This window comes from Nelumbo lutea, chromosome 7, assembly GCF_056320005.1.
Source record: "Nelumbo lutea isolate HS-2025 chromosome 7, American lotus-T2T, whole genome shotgun sequence".
NCBI classification, from domain to species: domain Eukaryota; kingdom Viridiplantae; phylum Streptophyta; class Magnoliopsida; order Proteales; family Nelumbonaceae; genus Nelumbo; species Nelumbo lutea.
Window position 1 is genome coordinate 56,232,396 of NC_142690.1, and position 26,826 is coordinate 56,259,221.

Genomic DNA, 26,826 nt, shown 5'->3' on the forward strand with positions numbered 1-26,826 from the left:
CCAGGTGTATTCATCAACACTTGTTCCCAGCTTTCACTACCAAGATTCAAGCCAACCTGCTAACAAATCTAACAAGTGTTCATCAGCTCTTTGCGTTGCTATAAAAGATACTCTTTTAGTCTGATTTTCTTATTTAGCATTAATGTCGGAACTTGGGAAGGCACAAAGATCAATGCTTCTTATCATCCACCCCTTAAATATTTTTCTTCTTCTACTCGACTTTTGATTGATAATTTCTTGTAGGGAGTTGAAATTATTATCATTGGTTATGAGGAAGGGAAAGAAGAGGCCACCTAAGAGGAATTCAAGGAAGGGATGCATGAGAGGCAAAGGAGGGTCTGAGAATTAGAGGACATGGTAGAAATGGGTGGACAAAATTCAAGAGCCAAATCAAGGCACCAGAATTTGGATGGCCACATTCAACACGTCGCCAAAAGCTACCGTGGCTTACAATGTTATGGCTCTCGCAAGGTTTACGGGTCATTTGCGAGAATGAACTTGCTAGAGCTAGCAACCAGCCCGACCTCTTGATTTATGATTGTATATTTGATTTATAAAGAAAAGGGAAAATTCTATGTTAGTACTTGTATTTTAGGGGTTGTCACAAGTTAGTATTCAAACTTTAAAACATGTCATTACGATACCTGAATGGATGAATTTTCAAAAACTATCAGTTTAGTCCAAAATTGTTAACAATGTTAAGTGGCATGTGAAATGACACAAATGCCTTTTAAACATTATCTTTCTTTATAATATCCACTTGAAATTCATGAAAAAAAAAAGAAAGAGAAGATGTTTAGAAACTAGTTGATATGTAATGATCATGGATCAATGCATACTAAAACGGCCAAAAAGCAAAAATATCACAGAGAATAGTTTCGTTTTTTCCCCTTTTCTCTTGTCTTCTTTTTTGGTTTTCCTCCCAATCCATGGATAGGTTTAAAAACCTAATCAAAGGGATAATGGTTCTTGAGGTACTGAAGAACCAAATATCCCACCATCGTTCTAAAACCAAAAGGGGAAAATAACAAACAAAGCAAATTAAGAAAATAAGAAGTGAGGGTAGTCTGTTGAAGACAGAAGAAGTTACTACCTGTCTGTCTTCAAAGCTTCCAAGATTCAAAAGCCTTGGATGCTTCATCCATGGGAATTAGAGTCTTCATCCAATGTCTCTCCCAATTACCCATCACTCAGATTCAATCAATGGGTTCAGTCCAGTCCTTTACAGCCATCCGCTTAGACACATCTGCCAATGACTTGAGATTGATGAGTAGTTCATTAGCCTATGACTAAGGTTCATGGTATACCCTCAATAACTCTTGGATAGAGGGTAATGATTGATGAGTAGTTCCTTAGCCTATGATCCCCACCAACAAACCGAATGCTGAGTATATATTCATTATCGAGAAGTTCCAACCTTTTAGTGTTGGTTGTGACCAGCAATCCTGATTTTACATCCACTTCTCTGGCACTCCCAATCTCAAAGTCTCCCTGCACAACTCACTTACTTCTAAGGTTGATCGAATCTCTTCACCAAGGACAAGACAAGATGAATAGGAGCCTTGATGTGTTTAATTAATAAGGGTGAAGCTTCACTGGTTGTCTTTCATCTCGTGTCAGTGGTGCCTCCATATATACTTTGCCTCAACCTTGCTATATCCATTACCATTCATGGCAAAAACCTTTTCTCCACAATCATCAACTTGTAACACGTTATAACTTGCCCTTTCCAAAGTCCAAAATGCTCCAATTTCAGAAAATTACCTAAAATGAACAAATTTCCCTAAAAACCGCTATCATTTTCTGGTTTCTTTCTAAATAAGAAAAATTGGGCATCAATGTGTCATACTGAAATTTAACATCCATTTTTTTATAAGCAAACTGGATTCGGGACTATTCTTGTAGCTTTGATTTTAGTCTCAAGGAAGAAGACAATGAATAATTTCTTTTTTAAAAGGGTAATGTTGAAAGTTTGGAGTGTTATAAATCACATGTGACATCACGTGCATCAGATAACTGACAAAATGCTAACAGTGGGTACTAAGTTGACATTTTTTGAAAGTTTAGGTACTATAGTGATAGTTTTAAAGTTCATGAACTAGCTTTTAACAACCCCTGAAGTACATGGTACTAATATGGAATTTACCCTAAAGAAAATTAGATGACATGAACATTTTTGTCTTTTCACATGTCAGATAACAACAATTAACAATTTTGGATTAAATTGGCATGTTTTAGAAGTTCAGGTATTGGATTAATACATTTTGAAGTTTGGGGACAAAAGTGAGATTAGTCCCAGAGTATAGGGTGCTAATAAAAAAATTTCTATCATGTCATTATCATCGCCATCATCACAACAACAACAACAACAACAACAACAACAATAATAATAATAATAATAATAATAAGGGAAAATTCTAGGCCAGTACCCTCTATTTTGGGCCTAGTGTCACTTTGGTCTCCGAACTTTAAGACATGTCAATCCAATACATGAACTTCCAAAACGTGCCAAATTAGTGCCTATCCTTAACCAGCCATTAGTTATGTGTATTATATGTGCGATTTCAAACCTTTGAAAATGTCAAAATTACCCTTTAAAAAAAAACATCATTCATCATCTTCTATCTAGTGTGAAATCAAAGTTGCATTCAAAACCAAAAAAAAAAGTTTTGGTATTTACCTTTTCGTTGTCATGTACTATAATAAGAATGAATGCATAGAGAAGGAAAAACATCCGATTTTTCCTCTTAATGAAGTAGTTTTAGGTTGATTAATCGGTTTAAGCTTATGATTGCTAGTTGGGTCTGATCTGAAACCAGATCAGAAGCAGAGAACTAAAACACTCCCATCCTATCCTATGAAGTAAAGATAACGATTAGGGGAGCTTTGATATGATCCCAAATAAACCCCAATTGCCCTGTACAGAACTAGACTCACCAGACTAAAGATAAACCTAGTTCGGATCTCACTCACCAAAACACAACAGCCTCGAGAACAAGTACAAGCATTACAAAGACAATGACTAGAAAGCTAGCAAGTCCAAGAAATGCAGAGCAACAGACTAGAAGATACGATTGCTACCCCAACAAAGTCCGAGTGCTACATCGCGTTTGCCTTTTCGCTCACACACTGGAGCAGCTATGGGTACTACCCCAGCAAAGTTCAAGGACGCCAGTGTCGCATCACCGCTTCGGGACTGTTCAGGTAATAGTTGTAACTTTTAGCGGATTTGGGACTGTTCATCATTGCTCTGGTTTAAGAACAGACCATATTCAAAGTACAATAAATTTGATAATTAAATAAATATAATTTTTTTTGAATGATTAATAAAAAAAATTAAATAACATTTAAAAGGAAATTTATGTCTTTTTACATGCTTAATGATGGGTATTAGATCGACACGTTTTGGAATTTCAGGTATTTGACTGATACGTCTAAGCCCAAAATACTGGAATTTTTAATAATAATAATAATAATAATAATAATAAAAAAGTGGAGCACCATTCTATCGTAATTCTGTTACATGACATCATAAGAGGAGTCATTAAATCAAAAACTGGGAGCAGTTCCTTGTCGTTCTCCCGAACCACCGGAAATCCCTGTTCCCACTTCCCAGGGTTTGCTACGAAGAGCCTCAGAGAAGACAATCAAGGCGTGGGCACTGTAGGACGTTGCGAGAGAGAGAGAGAGAGAGAGAGAGAGAGAGAGAGAGGACTCGCTCGCTGCAGAGAAGAGAAGATTGCATACGACTAATTGCTCCTTATTGCAGACAAGTACGCAATTTTTTTTTCTTTTTTTCCTTTAGCTGGTGCTGCAACGATTCGATTTCTTTTATTCACAACAAAGGGTTCGGTTTGTTGCCTTTTTCTCGTCATCATTATCGTCACTTCTTCTTCTTCTTCTTCTTCTTCTTCTTCCATGAATCTTTGTAGCCTTTTCCCCTTCGGTTTCTTCAGAGAAAAAACAGGGGTCCCGCCCCATTTTGATCCTCCTCTCATTCTTATTTTATTTCCAGAACACACTGGGGCTTCGCCCCTCTTTTTCTTGGTCTTCCCCACATTTCTTCTTCTTGTTCTTCTACATTTTTTAATTTATGATCCCATCACCATTTTAGCTGATTAATCTGCAACATGTAAATAGAAAGTTGATGGTTAATAATTTACTATTTAAAATTTATGCTCAACCGAAATTGGGGAAAAAGTTGGTTGCTTTTAATTTATTTGCTCGTTTAGTACATTTTGTTAATATTACATAATTTATGTCAATTATGATTTGCGAATTACCTAGGCTTTGCATTTTGCTACTGTTTGACATTCGATGGTTTGATAATTCTGATAACACTAGTGGATGGCGATGCTGGTCTATAGTAGATTGATTCTGATACTCCTTCAGACCTTGTTTTATGTGTTTCTAATAGGCCTTGAAGAAATGCTGTTGCCTTTTGTTTATTTACATGTGTGATTTGGGAGTTGTGACCTAATAAGTGATAACTTAGTTTTTGACAATGAGCTTCATGGACGATATCATGGTTTGGTTATTAGTTATAGTGTTATATGTTTGAATATGGTGACGTTGAGGTTTTGCAATTTTATTATATTTTTCTATATGTTTTAATTTATTATTTATTGTTTATTAATTAAAAAATTATTATTTGGGGATTTTGCAATCTGGTTTAAACCTCATGCCTTAGGTCACACTTTCACATTTTGAAAGGTTGGGGTGGACTAGTGGAAAACATCACAACTTAGATGGCTATAGATATTGTTCTGAACTTTGCGTTACCATGTTGTTACACTAGGAAGATGGATGGATCAACAAAAGGAGGCAGTACTGTGGATATGGTCTTGCCAAACTATAAGTTGGGGAAAACTCTTGGAATTGGTTCATTTGGTAAGGTGAAAATTGCAGAACATGCACTGACTGGACACAAGGTTGCTATCAAAATCCTCAATCGCCGTAAGATAAAGAACATGGAAATGGAGGAAAAAGGTATACACCATAATCCTGTAGTGTGATGCTTTCCATCCTACAAACTACAATTAAGTTTTGAAACTGTAGAAGTATAATATTCATTTGCTATTTTGGTAATGCTTTTATTCTGGATGTGAATACTATTATTTTGTAACCTTTAATAGTTATATGGCATTATAATTGCTTTGCATTTGTATGTTTTAAAAGTAATACTAAAATTTCATCTCATTGATCAAAGAAAAAAGTATTATGACAATTACATCTATCACTTAACCCTGAAGATTTTGTTAATCCACATCATTTAGTGATTTGGTGACCAGAACATATTGTCCAAACAAGTTGAAAGTTGATATTATTTCAATTTTTGTATTTGCAGAAATCCATTTCCCTTTATCTGGCTAACGCCACTAACCATGGTTCGATAACTTGATCAGTTAACATGCACTTATACATCCAAAGTTAATGTTTAATTGTAAATCCTTTTGTTTTTGGTGTGTGGAATGAAATGAATCCATGATTTCATTAGTTAATCTGAGGATTACCCATCCCCCCGCGGGAAAAAAAAGGAAAAAGAAAAAAAGAATTGGGGATTTTCCATCCAAAAAAAAATCTGAGGATTTGATATATCAACTGTCAGCTGTTTCTATTGCTAACTTTTGAACACAATTTGGTAAATGTTGGTAGGGTAGCTATTGTTTAAAAACAATGTTGGCTTAGAAAAAAAAAAAAGAGAAGATTTCATTAACACTTTAGGAAACTTGGTAAAGATTGTTAGCAATATTAAAAGAACTGAAATTTGTAAATTGGCCCTTAAAGTCTGATCGTCCTTGATATCACTATTTCTTCACTAATCATAATTCTCCTAGGGGATGAAGTTTTTTCTTTGGTAATTTTTATCAAATTTGAATGTGTATGTATGCCTGTAATTAATAAAAACAATGTCTATGTATTTTTAGGGGAGAAAGGAAGAGAGGCACACACATACACATATAAAGTTGAAGCAATTGGCCTTCTGAGTTTTGTTTTCATAATACAAAACCCAGTCTTAATCTTCCAGGTGTGCCTAGCTAGATTCTCCTTCATTACTTTCTAATAATCTGCTATGAACTTAGAGCCTTCAAACTAACCAGTGCATCCCCCTCGTTAAGGTTACTACATACACTGACTAAATCATCTTAAATACTTTATCTTTATTTTGTGAATTATTATGGCACCTTTTAAGATTCCTTGAGTGCATAATCTAATTGTATACTTTCAAATTTTATTGTTCTTTCTCAAAACTTTGAGTACAAGTAATTTTCTTTTATGTATATATTATACTATATTTATTATGCTTCTTAGATCATATTACATATCAAAAGAGAGAATGAAAGGAAAGAGAAACCCCCTCTTCCCACCACAAAAAAGAAGCAAAAAAGAATTAGGCCTTTTCTTTCTAATATATATTTAAATAGGTGAAAATTTTGCATTCAAAATGACGGCCTAATAACTCCAAATTGCAAATCTAGACGGCCAATGATAAATGACCCATTTACAATGGTACAAGCTATTCCTAAAGCAAAAGCTATATTGCAAAATTTGCAATAAAGAAAAGAGCAATATATGTTGGGAGGCCCATTCCTCCTAAGGTGGGGGCCTTTAGTTGGGAGGTATTTCATGAGAAAATTAGGACTTGTAAGTTGTAACATATCCCAAAAAAGAAAGCCAAATGTTTGCTTGTCCCTTCATGGTGTGTCCTATGCAAAGCTAATGGTGAGTCCTATTATCACTTACTAATTTTCTGTCCATTTATTGTTGGTATTTGGGAATGGTCTTTCTTGTTATTTGGGTGTAGGTGGACTCCTCTGGATAGTATGACAATCTTGTTTTCTCTAAGTTTTTTTTTTCCTTGTCCAAAGAAAAGGGGAAGGATAATGTGGAGAAGTACAAGGGCCACACTGACGGTTTGGGAAGAAAGGAATGCAAGAATCTTCAATGAACGAGAGAGAAGTAAAGAAGAGATTATTTAATGTATTACTACTAGGGTGGCCCATTGGCCGAAGCCTATGGAGAGCTCTTCATTTATAGTTGAGGACATCTTTAGAAAATGGAAGGAATTGGTGGAGATATCATATAAAAAACTTATCGTTTTAGTAAAGAGTGTCTTCCTCTGGAAAAAGGGTTTAGAGTAGTTATTCTAAATCCCTTGTTTTTCCTTCCCCTCCTGCTTTTCTATTTCTGCAGCTCTGTTCTTTCAATCCAAACACAACTTAATTTTTCATCATCATTATTCTCTAAGCCTTATCCCAACTTTATGTGTTTGGCTACATGAATCTTATTTCACCATTCTATTCTGTTTAATGTCATATCCATTGTTAAATTATGAGTGCTTAAATCATTTCGTACTACTTCAACCCATGTCCTTTTTGGCCTGTCCCTAGCCCTTCTAGGCCCTTGAACTTGTAGCCGATCACTTTTTCTTATGGGTACTGTAGATGATCTTCCATGCATGTGGCTGAACCATCTAAGTCTACTTTCTCTCATTTTATCATCTATTGGAGCTACTCCTAGGTTATTTCAAATGATATCATTTCCTACCCTATCCTTTCTACTTTTTCCACTCATCCATCTCAGCATATGCATTTCTGCCACACTCATTTTTTGGACATGTTGCTTCTTGACTGCCCAACATTCTTCTCCATACAGCATTGTTGGCCTTACAACTGTTTTATAGAATTTTCCTTTTTTGATGAGTATTAAAAAAGTTTATATTAAAAATTAGCAGAAACAACTTATACAAAGAGCTCCCCACAAAGAGGCACAAGGTGCAGCCTAAAAAACAGTAGCAAATTGCAATTGAGCCCAAAAAAGATGATCCCTATGCACCCCTTGCTTATCTAGACAGTCAACTATCCCATTAGCTGATCCCCTTTCTTACTATCATATTGGAGGTCAACCATTTAAACCTCTTCGTGGCTTTCTTGTAGGTCAAAGCAACAGTGTTCAGATTCCTTAGCTACCCAATTATCAACTTTGAGCTCCCCTCAATTAGTAACTTACCAATGTTCATCTCTTGAAGTGTACCCCCTACAGGACAGCTTGAAACTCAGCTTGGATAGAATCCCCATCACCTGTAGGGCCTGAGAATAAAGCAATTATACTACTGCCTGCATCTTTGAAAACACCCCTATTCCTGAGGGCCCTAGATTCCCCAAACTGCTACCATCAAGGTTGAGTTTAATGAAGCCTTCCTTAAGAGGTGCCCGTGCTACAATAGGCTTTGCCTTTATTTCTTAACTTCTCGCTACAACTCTCTAATTACTCCAAGGAGGAATATCATCAAATGAAAAAAACAGAAAAAAATATCTAGAGTTTATCCCAATGTATAGCCCTACGTACAGTGCAGTCCCAAATAGTATCCTCATTCCTTTACGTACTGATGTGGGTTAGCTTGGCCCAGCCCACTGACACTTAACAGCGTCAGCAACAGTAGGAGGGAGCCCTGCTGCCTCCGTACGGAGTCAACCACATAACCGTTAGACGTACCTGCCAGGGCCTGCAGCCTGACCTCATATGGCTCTCATCTGGGGTGTTCATCTTCACCTACCCCCAGCACGCTCAAGTATAAATAAGAGGTAACTGCCCCTTAAAGGGGGCCAGAATAGAGAAACTCCAACATCACTCACTCATTTACTCCCCGCACCAACCTCATCTTCTTAGCATTAATTCAAGGAGATCCAGTGCATCCGAGGACTCTCTCCAAGTGCTCTCCTACACCCTCCCCTACTCTACACCTATTTCTAACTTGAGCGTCGGAGCCTCTGCCTCGGGTATCCACCCCGAGGCCTCTGACACTCCTTGTCTTGTAGTATCTTTGGTCACCAGGGACTTCGCCTCGACTTGTAGTCCTCGGCAACCATAGTCCTTGGAAGGAATACTTCGCCTCAGCTTGCGGTCCTCGGCTTCAGTCAATCTTTCCCGAGGCCCTGGGGTCCTCGACCAACACTCGGAACTTGAAGAGTGAATTTACTTCGTTGCCCCCAGCCAATCCGCGCAACAACAATTGGTGCCGTCTGTGGGAAAAGTTTCTAAGACGACACCCACTTTAGGATAAAAAGTAATAATACTCAAAATCCAAACCCCCTTAAGCTTGAAAGTCATGGTGAGGAGAGCCAGGAACAATCAGAACCTGCTCACCTACGAGCAATTTCAGGCTGTCCTCAATCGTTACGACCGCCTCACTCAACGAATGGAGGAAGTTTGCCCCAGAGCAGGAGGTCCCTCTCAAGGCGACCGCCCTGTTGGGGTGTCAAAAGATCAGGGTCGATACGAGAACATCGAACCATCGGCCCTCGACCACGGTAATCCGCCAGCCGAACCATTAGAATCGGGCAATAACCGCCTCTTGGACTTGCCTCGAAGGAATATTTGTCCTCCTAGCCGAAGGGAGAGCGTGCCCGTTCAATCCGAAGACAATCATCAATCTTAGGAGCAGTACCACTGCTGCAGTAGGGAGGCCCCCTGTGACGATGGCGGGCACCTCTGTCGCCTTGGAATTCGCTCCCGAGGTGAGAGCCAACGCCACCCCATCCCACCTCCCGTCTCAGATCTCAGGGACGTTTTGAATGATCGTCGCGCCCGTAGAGGAGCGTGCGGTCATGTCTCGGAGTATTCGGGAGTCCGAGTCGACACCCATCGGGTCTGCAGAGATAGGAGCGGGGCCCATGCCCGTGCTGACCCAAGGCTCACCGAGTTGCGAGCCGAGATTGGGGCCGTCAAGGACGAGCTCCGCTAGGTTAAGGAGAGTCGAGCTGATGCCTCAACCAGTCATGGCAACTCCGTTGGCCGCATGGATGCATTCACCCTGGAAATCATCTTGGAGCCTCTTCCCCCACACTTTAAGTCTTCCACACTGGAAACGTATGACAGGAGCACTGGCCCCGATGACCACTTGAAGGGTTTCAGGGCGCTCATGATACTATATGGCTACTCTGACCCCTTAACGTGCCGGACCTTCTAGGCCACCTTCAGGGGGGCTGCTCGCCGTTGGTTTTCCAGCCATCCTCCTCGATCGATCAGCTTGTGGGAGCAATTTACAACCTTGTTCCTCCTCGGGTGAAAGCCTACGGTCTTATATCGACCGCTTTAAGAGAGAAGAGCTCGAAGTTTGAGACCTTGATCCTATGGTCTCCATGCACACAGCCATTAACGGATTCCGCCCCTGCTCGGCTCTCAAGTGCTCGGTTGCTAAGACCTTGTTGAAGATTAAACTCGAGTTCCTCAAGAAGGCCCAAAAATACATCGCGGCCGAAGAGGCTTTGGCTGGGGACAACCAAGAAAGGGAAACTGAGGCCACGACGGCCCCCCGGAGAAGAAGAGGAAAAGTGAGGACCAGCGCCACCCCGACAACCATGGCGGCAAAGACAACAAGAAGCCACTGACAATGGCCTTGGCTTACAAGGACTACATGCCCCTCAACTCCACCCGCACCTAGATAATGATGCAGATCGGAGAAGAGAAGTTTGTGAAGTGGCCAATGAAGCTGAAGCAGAATCCCAAGAGGGGGAACCCTACAAAGTACTGCAAGTACCACTGCGGCACCGGGCATGACACTGAGGACTGCTACGATCTAAAGAATGAAATAGAGTCCCTCATCCGCCGCGAGCACCTCAAGAAGTTTGTCGGAGGAGAGGCCGGCGCCTCATCATCCCAACAGCAGTAGCAACACCAGCACCAACAAGTGGCAGGCATCATCGATGTCATCACCGGGGGCATGGCCTTGGGTGGGGCCTTGGCCTCGGCTTGAGAAGCCTACACCAGGCAGCTTAACTCCAGGAGCCTGCCTCAAAGAAGCAGAAGTTCCCGAACGCTCCGCAGAGACCGAGTTGTCCACATGCCCAAGTCTTTACCGATGAGGACTTAGAGGGGGTTACTGTCCCCCACGACGATGCCCTTGTGGTCGCAACCATCATCTCCAATTTTATGGTGAAGAAGATCTTGGTGGATAGTGGCTTGTCAGCTGATATCCTTTTTTATGACACTTACGAGAGAATGGAGATCGCGCTAGAACGGCTCCAGCCCGCCGACGCTCCTCTCGTTGGCTTCTCCGACAGCGTCATCAGGCCGGAAGGAAAAATTACCCTACCCATCATGGTAGGGACAGCGCCACACTAGGTGACTTGGATGCATGAGTTCCTAGTGGTGAAGGTTGCCTCTCCCTACAATGCGATAATGGGAAGACCCACCCTTCATGCACTAGGGGCAGCCATGTCCTCTTATCACTTGGCCCTTAAGTTTCCCATCGAGCACGACGTCGGAGTCGTTCTGGGAACCAACAGATTGCCCGTCAATGCTATGCGGCGGCGCTAAAAGGAAAGAATAAGGAGGCCTCGTCATTGGAAGGCCTCGACCCCCGAGAAGAGCCAACGAGCCGAGGCTAGCCAGTCGAGGACCTCATCTCGGTTCTCCTGGATGAATCAGCCCCAGAAAAGACGGTCCACATCGGGTCCAATCTCCCCCCTGAACGCCTATCTGAACTGGTAAGTTTCCTCTGAACTAATGCCGATGTCTTTTCTTGGTCCGCCGCTGACATGCTCGGAATTGACCCTTCGGTCATTACTCACAGGCTAAGCGTGGACCTGATCTCTAGGCCAGTCCGACAAAAGAAGAGGAACTTTGCACCGGAACGATGGAAGGCTATAGGAGAGGAAGTTGATAAGCTACTAGACGCCGACTTCATCCGTGAGGTACATTACCCCAATTGGCTGTCTAACGTGGTTTTGGTAAGGAAAGCTGATGGGAAATGGCGGATTTGTGTTGACTTCATAGACCTTAGCCGAGCCTGCCCGAAGGACAGTTTTCCTTTGTCGAGGATAGGCCACCTTGTCAACGCCACCGCAAGGTATGAACTACTCAGCTTCATGGATGCCTTCTTCGGGTTCAACCAGATCTAGATGCATCTTGACGACGAGGAGAAGACATCTTTCATCACTGAGCACGGAACATACTGCTACAAGGTATTGCCGTTTGGCATTAAGAATGCAGGGGCAACTTACCAGTGCCTTGTCAACAAGGTTTTTAAGAATCAGATGGGGAGGAACGTCGAAGCCTACGTGGATGACATGGTGGTGAAGAGCCTGAGGGCTGAAGCACACACCTTGGACCTGGCCGAGACCTTTGATACTTTGCGCAAGTTCAACATGAAGCTCAACCCGAGCAAGTGTGCCTTCGGGGTTACCTTGGGAAAATTCTTAGGCTTAGTCGTCACTCAAAGAGACATTGAAGCCAACCCAAGCAAGGTACAAGCCATACTAGACATGGCACCCCTCGGTTAGTAAAGGAGACTTAGAGACACCGACAGGATAGCCGCCCTCAACCGTTTCATGTCGAAGTTGGCAGATCGCTGCCTTCCCTTCTTCCGTGCCATCAAGAAGCTGAAAAATTTCCGGTGGACGGAGGAGTGCCAGTGTACCTTTGACGAGCTCAAGCTATACCTTGCCTCACTCCCACTCCTTGCTTGGCCGGTACCAGGGGAAACTCTATATTTGTACTTATCAGCCGAAGACGAGGCTGTCAGCTCGGTCCTGGTGAAAGATGACGGAGTCCAGAGACCTGTATTCTATGTCAGCAAGGTCTTCTACGATGTCGAAACTAGGTACCCGAAGCGGAAAAGCTAGCTTACGCCCTCGTCACCTCCGCTAGAAAGCTCAAGTTGTATTTCTAAGCCCATACCATAGTGGTCCTAACAAATCAGCCCCTTAGGGCCATCCTCGCCAAGCTCGAGACTTCGGGACGTCTGATTAAGTGGGCGATAGTACTGTTGGAGTTTGACATACAATACCAGCCGAGGCCCACGATCAAAGTGCAAGCCTTGCCTGACTTCGTAGTAGAAAGCACCTTCAGCAGGCCCCACGGCTGGCCTCACAAAGATGAGTCAGAAGAAGCATGACCGGTCGAGGAGCCCCCCCCGCATGGAGACTTTTTGTCGACGGTTCATCCAATGCCAAAGGGAGTGGAGCGGGCCTCATTCTCCTCACCCCGACGATGCCGTTATAGAGTATGCATTGAGATTCGAGTTCCCTGCATCTAACAACGAAGTCGAGTACGAAGCCCTCTTGGCAGGGTTGCAGCTCGCTCGAGACCTCGGCTCTAAGCACGTTGAAGTCCTCAGCGACTTGCAGTTGGTGGTGAATCAAGTCAAAGGTGAGTATGAGGCCAGAGAATAAAGCATGGCTAAGTACCACGCCAAAGTTCAAGAGTTAGCCCGCCACTTCAACGTTTCTCTCTGCAGCAAGTCTCGCGAGCCGAGAACACCCGAGCTGATGCCCTCTCCAAATTGGCGAGCACCTCGGATGCGGCCCTCGGCCGCACTGTGCGCATGGAAAGATTAGCCTGGCCCTCCATAGAGGACACCCAAATCCTCCCTGTAGAGGCCGAACCATCTTGGATGGATCCTATCATCGACTTCCTACTGACGGGAAGGCTACCCAATGACAGGAACGAAGCCCGAAGACTCCGACGACAGGCAGCACACTACACTCTGCCACAAGGAAAATTGTATAGGAGATCCTTCACTTTGCCTTACCTCTGATGCCTCCGCAGGGAGGAGGGCAAGTATGTGCTCCGGGAAATTCACGAAGGCATCTACGACAATCACCTTGGCGGTCGGACCCTAGCGCAGAAAACATTAAGGCAAGGGTACTTCTGGCCGGCACTTCACGAGGATGCGGCCGAGCTGGTGCGGAAATGTGATCAGTGTTAGAGACATGCCAATCTCTGCCATCAACTAGCCACCACCCTCTCGGCCCTCAGCAGCCCCTGGCCCTTTGCCAAGTGGGGGATGGACCTCCTCGGCCCCTTCCCTTAGGCAACGGGAGGCAGGAAGTACCTTGTCGTTACTGTGGATTACTTCACCAAGTGGGTGGAGGCCGAACCCCTAGCCACTATCACTGTGCGGGCAATTCAGAACTTCTTTTGGAAGAACACTATTTGCCGCTTAGGCCTCCCCCACATGTTGGTCATGGACAACAGAAAACAATTCGATGATGCTAAATTCCGAGAATGGTGCACCTCCCTCGGCATCAAACAACAGTACACCTCGGTGGGTTACCCCCAAACGAACGGCCTGGCCGAGGTTACGAACATAACCATCCTGGACGGACTAAAGACCATGTTGGATAGAGCTAAAGGCCTGTGGGTCGACGAACAACACAGCGTCCTCTGGGCGTACCAAACCACACCTCGGACAGCAATGGGAGAAACCCCTTTCGGCTTGACCTACAGTACGGAAGCAGTGATCCCAACAGAAATCGGCCAACCAACGCTTAGGATCCAAGGGTATACCGAGGCCGAGAATGACGAAGTGCTCATAGCAAACTTAGACATGTTGGAAGAAACCCAAGAACAAGCATAGATTAGGATGACCGCCTATCAGCAGTGAGTGGCTCGCTACTACTACTCCAGGGTGAAAGAAAGGCACTACAGAGAAGGAAACCTTGTCCTCAGGAAGGTCATGGTTCCCGAATCTGGAGTAGGAAAGCTAGGAGGCCCCAAATGGGAAGGCCCCTACTGGATTAAGCAAGCTCTCGGCTCCGACACATTTCGATTGGAAAACTTAGATGGATGACCCGTCCCTCGGATGTGGAACTCAGAGAACCTTCGGATGTACTACAGATGAATGTAATTTTTTGATGAAAGTAACGAATGAATGAAGCAAAGTTCCTCTTCACCTCACCTGGGACATACACGCCAGGGCGAAAGGCCTGTTATGCCTCGTCACCTCGGAGCATGGTGACCCCCTAGGCTATCAGCACTTAGCGCAAAGAAAATAATGAGACAGAGCCCTCGGCCTCGCTGGTGGGATGCCTCGGCCTACCCCGAGAAAACACTTGGTAAGAATGAGTCAGGGGAGCTGCACCCCGATGGTGCTACTCCGCCATGGCTCTTCATCCACCCAAGTACCTCGGTAGTATACTTCGGTCCTAGACCTCGGCCATGGTGCCAGGTCCCTTCGGCCCTGCTTGGGATAGCAATGGGATTTGGAAGCCAAGCGAGCCCCGCTTCGGACAAATGACTCCGCCTCGGCTCCCAATATCCCGACAAGCTGAGATGAGCGTGCAAATAAACAAATACTACGACTGAATCGTGTGTGCCTTGTGTATCGTGGTCTCAACCTTTCGGAGAGGCAAGGACCTCTCACAAAAAAAAAAAGAGAGAAAGGGGAAGAGACAACATGCACGAAACACAGTAAATACAAAAAAATGGCTTCATTCACTACTCAATGTTGGTCTTGTATAGCCTACAAAAATTTTGTATTGCCTTCACAAAAAAAAAAAAGAAACAAATGGCAAGTATTACAACGATAAATAAAAAGAGAAGGGGGGAAGTCTACGCCTGTGCCTCATCATTGGCAGGAAGGAGAATGACGTCTTCAGCTGGTTGAGCCTCCGCAAGAGCGTCAGGGATCACTTGCAGTCCCTTGACATCAAAATCTGGCAGCACTAGTACGAGTGCCTTCTTGGTATCTTCAATACCGTTGAGGTAGGACAATGAAGCATACTTCGCCAGCGCATCTAGTTAGTCGAAAGACTTCTTGTACACCTTCACCACCTTGACCGCTGCCTTCTTTGACTGTTCTGCCGAAGCTAGGGCTTCAGCAGCTTTCGTCTCCGCCTCGGTAGCCTTCTTTTCGGCCTCGACAGCTTGTCTCTTCGCTTCCGTGACGATGCTTTCCAGCCGCACCCGCTCCATTTGCTCTTTGGAGAGTCCTTGCCACGCCTCCTTCAGCTAAGCCTCAAGGTGCTCCGAAACCGATTGCTCATCCAGAAGCACCTTTCGGAATTTCTGGTACTTGTCCTCAGCGGCGACGACTGCCTTCTGGAGCTTCTCCTTCTCTGCCTTGTCAACACGAGCCATGGCCAGTCTTGTTCGGTCCCCCAAACCAATGAAGTGCAAACAGGCCTACCACAAAACCGATTAGCAAACAAAAAATAAAAAAATAAAATATATAATAAAATATCGAAGAATGCCTTACCTCGGCCAAATGGTATAGGCCCTCGTCGTAAATGGACTTGGGGTTGCTTTGCAGAAGGTAGTGGCGATCCCTCGGCAGGATGGATCTGCTAACCATCTTTTGGCTGATTCCCTCATCATGAATGGAGTCCCCTTCTTGGAGTTGCCATTGTGGGCGGAAGGTCTTCCCAGCCCCTTCGGTTCTCTCAGGGACCCCCTGTACTGATGGAGGGCTGATGAAGGACCAGATGGGCGCTCTCCATGCATGGATCTCCGCACCACCTCCTCGGCCTGCCTGCCAGTGTTGGCAAGCTTCCGCGGGGGCTCCTCCCTCGGCATGTCTACAACGGGCCTCTTCCTTCCCGCCTCAGGCCCATCCATGGGCCTCTTCGGCGCCTCTACCCCAGTGGTGGGCTTCTTCAGCGCCTCCATCGTCTTCTTCAGTGCCACCACCGGCTGCTTCCCCTTGGTGGGAACCTGCGGATCTCCCCCCTTCACCGGGGAAAGGGGGCACCTTCATTGTCGGGCCTCTTCGGTGTTTGCCCTCCGACCTTCTTCCCGGCCTGCTTTGCCTGGGCCTTCTCCAACAAACGTTGCTTGGCGTCCATTGGCACTTCTGCGAAACAACAAAGGAAAACAGTTAGTACATTGGTGAAAAAGAAAAGAACGTGGAAGACACACTAACCACAGAACCTCTCTTACCGAGGGGGCTAGGCTAATCCCAGCAAAGGCTAGGGAGACCTCCTCCACCAACGGCTTCACCTGGAATGTCCCCATCACAAGCAGGTGAGCTACAACTGCAGCCTCTTTATCTCGGAGCGGTGGGGGGCATATCTCGACGATGCCTCCCCCAGTTGGACCTGAAACACCAGCCCTCGGGGCAAGAGACGTAGAAGAACTTATCCTTTCACCCATGAACGGACGAGGGGTTATGCATAGGCTTCCCCCTCGGGTGGAAGTAATACATCTTGGCCTCGGAAGCATGCTTCCTCGGCGCGAACATGGCATGGAACAGCCTCAACGTCAGCTCCACGCCCCCTGAGCCGAGCCCACACCATCATCGCCACAACCTGAGGGTGTTGGGTATGAGCTGGTTGATAGTGATGTTGTACCACTCCAGCAACTCAGAGATTAAAGTAGGGAGGGGAAACCTAAGGCCAGACTCCAAAAAATGCTGGTACACACAGATTTCCCCCTCCTCGGGGGTCCACGGCCTATCGCCCACGTCGGGGACCCTCAGGTCATAAGATCGGGGTATGTGGAACCTCCTCGCCAAGGATTTGACCTGGCACACGTCTAGGGAGCTATCAAACTCCAAACGCGGAACACCAGTGTCAGCCACCCTTCGGGCAACACTCCTTCCCACTGGTTCGACGACGAGTTCCACGACATCATCCTTGGAGAGAGGAGATCCCTCGGGCTCTCTTGGTGACTTCGAAGCGGAGCTTTCATGGGGAGAATCATTCCCCTAGTGACTGCCCTCGGCACCCCCCGAGGTTAACCTCTCCCTCAAAATGGCCACCTCCTGTTGAAGGGGGGCTACGGCTAAGGAACCCAGAGAAGACGAGGGAGAGGGGGTTGTAGGAGAGCTCCCTCCCGAGATGTTCGGGAGTTCATGGCATTCAGGACTAGAATCTGAAAATGACATGTTTTGATTACCTAAGAGAGGGACAAATGTCCCGAAGAAGGGAAAATAGGAAAATTCTAAAGAGTTGAGAGTTGGGGAGCTGTGGTCACTCGAGGGCAAGGGCGTCTAAGCTCAATGAAGAAGAAAATCACTGCCATGGTCCCTATTTAAAATAAAATGAACCGTCGGGGGCAACAAAGTAAATTCACTCTTCAGGTTCTGAGTGTTGGCCGAGGACACCAGGGCCTCGGGAAAGATTGACTGAAGCCGAGGACTACAAGCCGAGGCGAAGTATTCCTTCCGAGGACTACAAGCCGAGGCGAAGTATTCCTTCCGAGAACTACAAGCCGAGGCGAAGTATTCCTTCCGAGGACTGCAAGTCGAGGTGAAGTCCCTGGTGACCAAAGATATTGCAAGATAGGGAGTGTCAGGTGGATGCTTGAGGCAGAGGCTCCAACGCTCAAGTTAGTATGAGGTGTAGAGTAGGGGAGGGTGTAGGAGAATACTTGGAGAGAGTCCTCGGATGCACCAGATCTCCCTGAATTAACGCTAAGAAGACAAGGTTGGTGCAGGGAGTAAATGAGTGAGTGATGTTGGAGTTTCTCTGTTCCGGCCCCCTTTAAGGGGTTGTTACCTCTTATTTATACTTGAGCGTGCTGGGGGTAGGTGAAGATGAACGCCCTGAATGAGAGCCGTACGAGGTCAGGCTACAGGCCCTGGCGGGTACGTCTAACGGTTATGTGGTTGGCTCCGTATGGAGGCAATAGGGCTCCCTCCTACTGTGGTTGACGATGTCAGGTGTCAGTGGGCGAGGCCAAGCTAACCCACATCACTTGGCCCCCACTCCCGAGACCGAGGTGAGGCCTCGACTTTGGCTGATAATGAGGGTAGTAGTCGAGGTAAGGCTTCGGCTTCGGTCGTTGGGAGTAGTGGTCGTTACGCCTTCAGATTCGTCAGCCGAGGGATGTCCTACGGTGGTGTTGTTTTTGCTGTTTGTGTCGTCCCTCTTTGGTTCAGAAGCGCGTGCGATGTGGATGCCTCGGCTTGGCGGAGATGTCCCGTTTCACACACGGGCAGGTCACATTAGGGGGGCTATTGTGCAGGGGACGACCGTCCCAGGAGTCGCGTTTTTGCTGGGTCGAATGGTTCGCCCGGTTGTATGCGATGAGCGGGCCTTTTGGTTTGCTCGGCGGGTTGCCGCAGACGATCTTCGCGGTCCACCCGGTGTTGTTTCACCTTCCAAGGGCATGCGCTAGGAGGTGCAGTGGGACTGGTTCGCAGGAGCAGGGGGCTCTCGCATCCATTGGATTCACGTCAATCTGAACCGTTGCTTTGGGCATCGTTTCATCTTCCGAGGCCGAGCGCCAGGTGGCGCATCACAATTGGATGGTGGGAGCGGATTTACTTCGTTGCCCCCGGCCAATCCGCGCGGCAACACACAATGCAGTTCCAAATAGCCTCCTCATTCCTGTAATATTATTAAAAATTCTAGCATTTCTCTCCTCCCAAAGAAGCCCTAGCACACATCTCCATAGGATCCTACCTCTTAGGCCATCTGATGTTTGTAGGGTTGAATAGACTACTGCCCAGGACAATTCCTCTCTGAAGGTCCCTTGCTTTGCCAACATATCAGCTAACCCATTAGCTGACTGTCTGGCCCAATTGAAAGACATCCCTATACCCCTTACTAGCCAAACTATTTCCCTCATTATCTGTTTATATACCCATATCCCGAAACTTTGTGACTGCATCTAACCAATTACTAGCTTAGAATCTCCTTCTGCCTCAACTTGGTGAAAACCCATCTGTTTAGCCAATTTTAAACCCTGAAGTAAAGCTAATATTTCTGCTCTCACTGAGTCTCCCACTCCTATTGGCCCTAAGAACAAGCCCAAAATTCTGCCCCCTTCCTCTTTCAATACTCTGCTTACTCCTGAAGGGCCCGGGTTGCCTAAAGAGCTCCCATCAAAGTTTAATTTCATCCTTTGGAAAGTAGGAGTCCAAGTAACCTGGGTTCAAATCTTCAATGAAGTGGAGGCTGCCACTGCACTCCAATCTCTTTGAAAGTCATCAACTGAGAAATCCCCAAATAGATCTTAAGATTCCAGGCAGTGTATTATTTTAATAGTTACCCCTCAATAACTTCTTCCTTGGATTTTTCAATGTCTTAGAAGATCCTATTGTTCCTTTCTTCCCATATTAACCAGAGGACAGCTGCCCTTGTAGCTCTCCACATTATTTGCTTTCTTCAATTGCCTAAAGAAACTTGGATAAAAAAGTCCCACCACATCCAAGGAAGGGTTCCACTTGCAGCCAAAAAGAGAAGAGAACCAAGTCCAAAATCCAAATAAAAGACACAAATGGATAGGGTATTAATAAATGTGTAAGTGTCTTACCATACCCTAAGCAAGCAAAGGCTAAAAACATGGGGAGAGATGCACCAATTTGTTCTTCTTTGCAGCACATCCAAGGTGTCGATCAAGGTTCAAAGTATCAATACACCTCTGTGTATCGGTATTTAAAACCTTGCACTTTTATATTTTTTTTTGCTTTTTCTCAAAAATTAGTTTATATATATATGTATATTATTAAAAAAAGAGGGGTCCTGAAACACCTATAAACCAAAAGATACGATATGATATGCTTGATACGAGGTATCATATTGAAATTTTGATCCTTGGTGTTGATGTTTTGGAGTATCACCTCCTGGCAAAAAGCCCTTACTTTTGGAGGCACAAGGCTACACCAATCCTCCTTTGTTGGAAACATAAAGAGAGATAATTTCTCCTCTACACTGCCAACCTCTTATTACAACTCTCTATAATTGGGCCCCAAAATATACTCTCTTGTGGGTTGTCTCCTAAATGCATACCTAGGTCTTTCGAAGGCCAACCTAGAGACGAGCAACATAAAGAATCTGTAACTCCCAATAACTCCTCATTTAAGTCTATTAAAACCACTCAACTCTTCTCAAAGTAATTTTCAACTTCAAGAGAGATACAAACAACTTAACTACCCACTTCAGGTTTCTAGCCATTTGGGATCCTCACTTTCACAAAAAATGATTGTATGATCTACAAACTGTAGATGTGTTGCTATTATGCCATTCCTTCCAATCCTCCACCCTCTAAAGATGTCCATCCTATCTGCTCTTGTTAACAACTTACTAAACGCATCCACTATCAAGGTAACTAAGAAAAGGTGAGAGAGAACAATGTTTTAAAAGGACAAGGCACAAAAAAAAAAAAAAAAAAATGCACGGGGCACTTTGCACCTGAGGCACAAGGTGAGGTGCATACCTTTTCGAAGCAAGGCACAAAAATACAAAAAATGCCAAAAATTTCAAAAATAAAAAATAAAATATTAAACATAATACTAATTAAAAATATAAACTTAAATTTTAAAATATATGTTTTAAAATCCTATTATCTAAAATTAAAATACATAAATATTACTTGTAAAATGTATTTAAATGAAAATTTAAAAATAAAATCAAACATATAAAACATATTCAAGCATGTAAGCTCTCAATGTCTTTTTTTCCTCAATTGCATTACTTCAAATAGCTAATGTGATGTAAAGAATCTTGTGTTCTTGGTTCTACGAGCCACCTTTGTACCAAGCCCGTCAAGGCAAGCCCGAACAAGTCCATATTAGGATCTTAAATTTTTAATCCCTACACGACAAAATGATTTTATAATTTTAGTTGCTTTTTAAGAAGATATTTTATTAGGCAATATTTTAATTGCCTTAATGCCTTACATGCAAATCCTTTCTTCTTCCTTCTTTTTAAATCTTCCATGGCAACCAGTATTTGATTGGCAACCTATCTACCTTGAATGAAGGCCCAATGAAACTAGCAAATCAAATTAGGGAGGGCCCATAGATATTTACCCAAGTAAACCCATCCCTGCATTCTTAAATTTCAGAGAAATCGAGAACTGGCCAATTAATTCTACAAATTCCACAACCTCACTTCTCCACATAGTGACGATTCCCCCTGAGGCACACCACGATAGTGCTGCAGTCCAGCTGATACCTCTAGAGCTTCACACACTTCTTACCCACCTACTGTGACTCTGTGAGTACTGTCCATATCTGTAAGTTTAGCTTCCTGCAAGCACACTGTGGCTACATTTGGCATCCCTTATTCTAAGGACTTACCTCCTTTTTGCAGTTAAAATGCCCCTATGAACACTGAGTTTTTAACAGCAAAAAGGAGATAAGTCCTTAAAACAAGGAATGCCAAGTGCAGCCTATATCTGGTCTCTCCCTTTTCGACAAATCCTTAATTACCTTCCTCTTCCCTCTTCTTTGCACTACCCAGGTCCGAAACTCCCTATTTTGACCCCTTTCTTCTTTCCTCCCTCCTACTAAATTCTAAATCACCATCCACATCTGATTTCAGCCTCTCCACCTTTGATATCATTTTCTTCCTTTTTTAATTCCCCACCCCCTTCCTTCCTTGACTCTTACATTTTTTTTTTGATTGGAAATGGTAGCTTGACTCTTACATTTTTTTAATTCCCCACCCCATCTTCCCAGCCACTTCAGCTACTTCTTGTTCAGTTATATTTTCATTCACAATTTTTATATACCCTTCCTTTCTTTTAAGCTCCTCTAAAAATTCACCAATCAACTTCCAAATCCTCTCCCCTTGTTCCCTATCCTAACTCCCCCCCATCCCCTTCCCTTCTAACCCCATCCTCTCACCCACTTGATGAGTCACAAGCAATGGCTGGGGCTGCTCAGTATCTGTCATAGGCACAGAAAGGTCATTAGTATCCAAAATCTGAAAGAAACACGTACCTAGAGAGTTGGATCCAGTCTAAAAGTTGGGAACTCTAGGACCTAGAGTGGAAGTATGGAACCCAACCCTATGTCCCCATTTCCCATAGGAGTTAGACCAGGCAAGGCTGCTTACAAAACACAAACACCCCTTGTTGGTGCATATCTGCTTTGGCTCATGAGGGAGTCACTTCTTTAATCCCATCATCTTGTGATTGCTTCACCTCTGAGATTGGTTTAAGTCCATAGTGATGGCTTTGATCTCTAACAACAGTATTTTCTTCTTCCCTATCAATCCCCACTAAGGTCTTAAGATTCCGGAAATCTAAGTGGTATTTGCCTATCACATAAGACTCCAGATGCACCCTTCATTTTGCCGATCATCCTACTCTAATTCTATTGGTGACATCCTTCTCAATCTCTCCGTTGTTATGAATTATTGAACAAGGTACTGGAAAAGGTCACATGTTTCATTTTTTGTTTAGTTTGTCTTGTTTTCCCCTGGTTGGATCTGTATGAGGATCTTACATTCCATGCTAGTAACTCTCTCTCTCTCTCTCTCTCTCTCATTTCTTTCTTGGGGGGTAAATGTGTTGGGGAGTATAATATGATAGATCTATCTCATTGCCTTCAAATGGGGACTTATACTGTATTTGTTTTCTTATTTTTCTTTCTATAATTACCATATGGAAATTTGCAATTCTGCATTTAAAGGACTCCACACTATGGATCATCCTAAAGCATGGCCAAATCATGTTTGTCAATATTAAATAGGGTGAATTTATATTTATCAAAAAAAAAGGGTGAATTTATTGAAGTCCATGTCTACATTTCAAAATATCTCTTCATATGCTTGTGCAATGGCTAGATATGACATTCTTTCTTTACCTTTCATGTGGTTTTGCATCAAAATTTCCTCAAATTTGATTTTGTCTCTCCCAGTTGTGTAAGAGCATGAATATTCAAACCACTGTAGACCCAGTTTAGTCCATATTGAGTCAAAACGAAGTTATCCCCGGTCAATGACCAACTCAGATCCCCAAGCAATAAATCAGAGTAAATTATAGTAGTAGCTGACAGCTAGCCACCTTAGCTGATGTGGTAGAACATTCTAGAAACCTTTCTTTAAGAAGAAAAATATAAATAACAGATATTCCAGAATTAATAGGAGGATTCTCTCCTCTCAGACTCTCAGATTCTCTCTTTGAGAACACTCTCTCTATCTCCTTCCCTTCCATTAGAGGAAATCAGGGGAACTATGGTGGCTTGATCCCTCTCCAAAGGGTACATAGCGCTTAGCGCAGCCCCTCCAGGGGTCTGGCCACTTCCATCCTTTTTTTATTCTGATAAGTAACGGGTCATTAAAATTCATTGAAAATCATAAAGATATGCAACGATAAAAGCATCCCACAGGGAGATGCGAGATGCACCCCAACCCAGTTCTCCTCAGACCTCCAGAGACCCAACTGTCACTGCCATCCATGGTCAGACAAGTTGTATCACTCATCGACCTCAATTTCCTTATTCTGCCATGCTCCTATAGAAACTTTATTTAAAATGGTGTATATTTAATGCACTAACATCCACGAGAACCTTGCAGATATTTATTCAAAAGGGGCCATTGCTTGGTGCGGTGTTAAAGTCTTGGGCTGAGTGGCTGACAAGCATGATAACAGTATAACATGACATCAAGTCTAAGAGCAGCCATTTTGTGCAAAATAATCCAAAGCTTAGGTTTGTATCTAGTTTACCTTTCCCAAGATCCAAAGTAGCCTGGACCATCATTGGACAATGGCCTTCTTATTTTATTTTGAACTAACATCTCAAAAGGCATGTCCTTTGAGTTTCATCATAAAGTAAATGCCTTAATTCTCAACCTTGAGGCTCACTCCTTAAGTATAAGGAATTTGTATTAGAGCTTTTTGAAAGCTATGCTTTTTTTGGTAACTTCTTTTCGAGCGCTTATTAGAATTAAAGTTCTGTGATCTCTACGGCCTTTCAGCATAAACTTGTCACTAAATATAACCCCTTTTCAATATTTAAACAAACAGGAAGGTAAAACTTAATTGATACATTTTCTACATATGAACTTTGGTTGTATATGTAGTGGTTAAGTGATTTTTTATTCCTCTATACAAAATACATTCCTTACTTTATAATTTATCAATGCCTTTATACTTGTTCTTATTTAATTAGTGTTTTTATATAAGGGGCATGTCACGCCTTGAGGCTTTTGCCTTGCCTTGTGCCAATGTCTTTTAAACCATTCTTTTTGAACTTTCTGAATCTTGTTTTCCCATGGAATTCTGTGGATCATATGAAGTTTTTAGATTAGGTGATTATAATGTATTTATATGCTTGATATCTTGCAGTTCGGCGTGAAATCAAAATCTTGAGATTATTCATGCATCCTCATATTATACGGCTTTATGAAGTTATAGAGACACCAACAGATATTTATGTTGTGATGGAATATGTGAAATCTGGAGAATTATTTGATTATATTGTAGAAAAGGGTAGGTTACATGAGGATGAAGCTCGCAATTTTTTTCAGCAGGTAGTTATGCCTATTTCTTTGCTTCTTAATATTTTAGTTTTTTTTATCATTAACATGATTAATGAGCTTCATTGATGATTAAGATTGTAAAAGAATCTATTATTTCAGAAGGCCTCGTTATAGGCAGGAACTGTTTCTCTGTTTTATTTTATTCTTTACACTTGTAATTTGTAAAGTGCATGCTGTTTGTATCCTGTTGTACATAAAGGCCATTAACCAATGTACAAGATGTATCCTGATGTACATCTTGTACATTATAATTACCTGTAAAATAAGAATCTGTTATTTGAAATAAAAGTAGTTTCTTTCTATTCTCAATGTTTCCTTAAATGTCAGTTTGTGCTTTGTCTCAAACAGATAATTTCTGGTGTTGAGTACTGCCACAGAAATATGGTGGTTCATCGAGATCTTAAGCCTGAAAATTTGCTTTTAGATTCCAAATGCAATGTGAAGATTGCTGATTTTGGATTGAGCAATATCATGCGGGATGGTCATTTTCTAAAGACAAGTTGTGGAAGCCCAAACTATGCTGCTCCAGAGGTATGTAATGAATTGCATCATACTTTAAAGTTTAAAGAGTGCAAAGTGTATTTTAAGATTCTAGGTTAGGCAAACCATTGAAACTCAAGAGTTTTTTTTTTTTTTCTTTTATTGAAATTCAAGAGTTACTAGTACATATTTCTATGCAGGTTATTTCTGGTAAACTATATGCTGGGCCTGAGGTAGATGTTTGGAGCTGTGGTGTTATCCTGTATGCCCTTCTATGTGGAACCCTTCCTTTTGATGATGAAAACATTCCCAACCTATTCAAGAAAATAAAGGTATTTCCTATTAATTACCTTCTCATCCATCTAATGTGTTACTCTTGAATATCTTGGATGACATCTCCCTTTCTCATCAGGAAAAGAAATAATGAATAGAATATGCTTTGCATGATTGCGTTGGAATGTATATATAAGTTTTTCAATAGTGGCTTCAAGGTTAGCAATAAGTAGTGGTTAACAGCCACCAGTTGACTATTTTTATGGATTCTACTATTTTTAGATGATTCAAGGATTTGGATGCTCAAATTGTTAACCTGATTAACTTGGAAGGTCTATTAATTAGAACCCATAAAGGCTACATTTAGATAGTGGAATGGAATAGAAATAGATACGGATTCCATTCTGTCTTAATCCAAAGGAGATTAATGGATAGTTATTTCTTGGTTCTCCTCAAGAAATGATGGTACCTGGATGCTAGGAAGGTGTTCATGGAGTAAGGGAAAAGAGATAGGTGCATATAAGAGCCAGAACATAAAATGAAGCCTTAATGTATTGGGGCAGATGTATGGGTTTATGTTGCAAGGTCAGCAAGATCATTGCAGGGGTTCAGCTTTTGTGTGATGAATTTGAAATGGGATTAAGGCAGGGTTGGATCTTAAAGAAATGTTTAGAACATGACTGTTCTTAGGGGTATGGCAAGAGATGGTGTAAGTTTCTTCGGTGTTTCAAAATGTGCACCTAGGCGCAGCCCCTTTCAAAAGGCAGCACTGGGTGTGCCTTGTTCCTCGGCCCAAACGCGCACCTCTTTTTGAATATGCCTTTTGTTTTTTCTTTTTTTAAATTCATATGCCTTTTACACCTTTTTAATGGTTTATCAGCTTCTGAATTACCTTTTTATTGTTGTTTGTACAGTAGTTATGGTCTATTAACTTTTAAAATAAACAAATGCAAAGCCCTATAAATGCCTAAAGCCTTAGTTCATGCAAATAGGATCTTAATGGAAAAAGTTTCCATAAAAAGTAACAAGAGTACAAGACAACTGGTATTTTATCTCTAATCCTACAATGGAATGAACTGCAATTAAAATTATAAAACCTACCCATTTATACACATCTGCCAAATATTTAGGT

General features: G+C 43.1%; 1 protein-coding gene and 1 pseudogene across 6 annotated transcripts in view; one reads left to right on the forward strand and one right to left on the reverse strand.

Moving 5' to 3' along the window:
- Positions 1 to 1,196: 1,196 nt before the first annotated feature.
- Positions 1,197 to 1,673, reverse strand: LOC148846497 (abscisic acid receptor PYL8 pseudogene; annotated as a pseudogene).
- Positions 1,674 to 2,790: 1,117 nt separating this feature from the next.
- LOC148846498 (SNF1-related protein kinase catalytic subunit alpha KIN10) overlaps positions 2,791 to 26,826 on the forward strand; it is a 35,581-nt gene continuing 11,545 nt past the window's right edge. Inside the window, exons 1-5 of one of the 6 annotated variants that reach the window (XM_088953794.1) lie at positions 2,791 to 3,204; positions 4,799 to 4,989; positions 24,748 to 24,932; positions 25,290 to 25,472; positions 25,622 to 25,753. In XM_088953794.1, coding sequence (XP_088809920.1) covers positions 3,047 to 3,204; positions 4,799 to 4,989; positions 24,748 to 24,932; positions 25,290 to 25,472; positions 25,622 to 25,753 — 849 coding nt within the window. In that variant the 5' untranslated portion in view covers positions 2,791 to 3,046. Of the gene's footprint in view, positions 3,205 to 3,516; positions 3,774 to 4,798; positions 4,990 to 5,927; positions 6,029 to 24,747; positions 24,933 to 25,289; positions 25,473 to 25,621; positions 25,754 to 26,826 lie in introns of those variants that run through there. The other 5 variants (XM_088953793.1, XM_088953795.1, XM_088953796.1 and 2 more) reach the window with 5 other exon arrangements.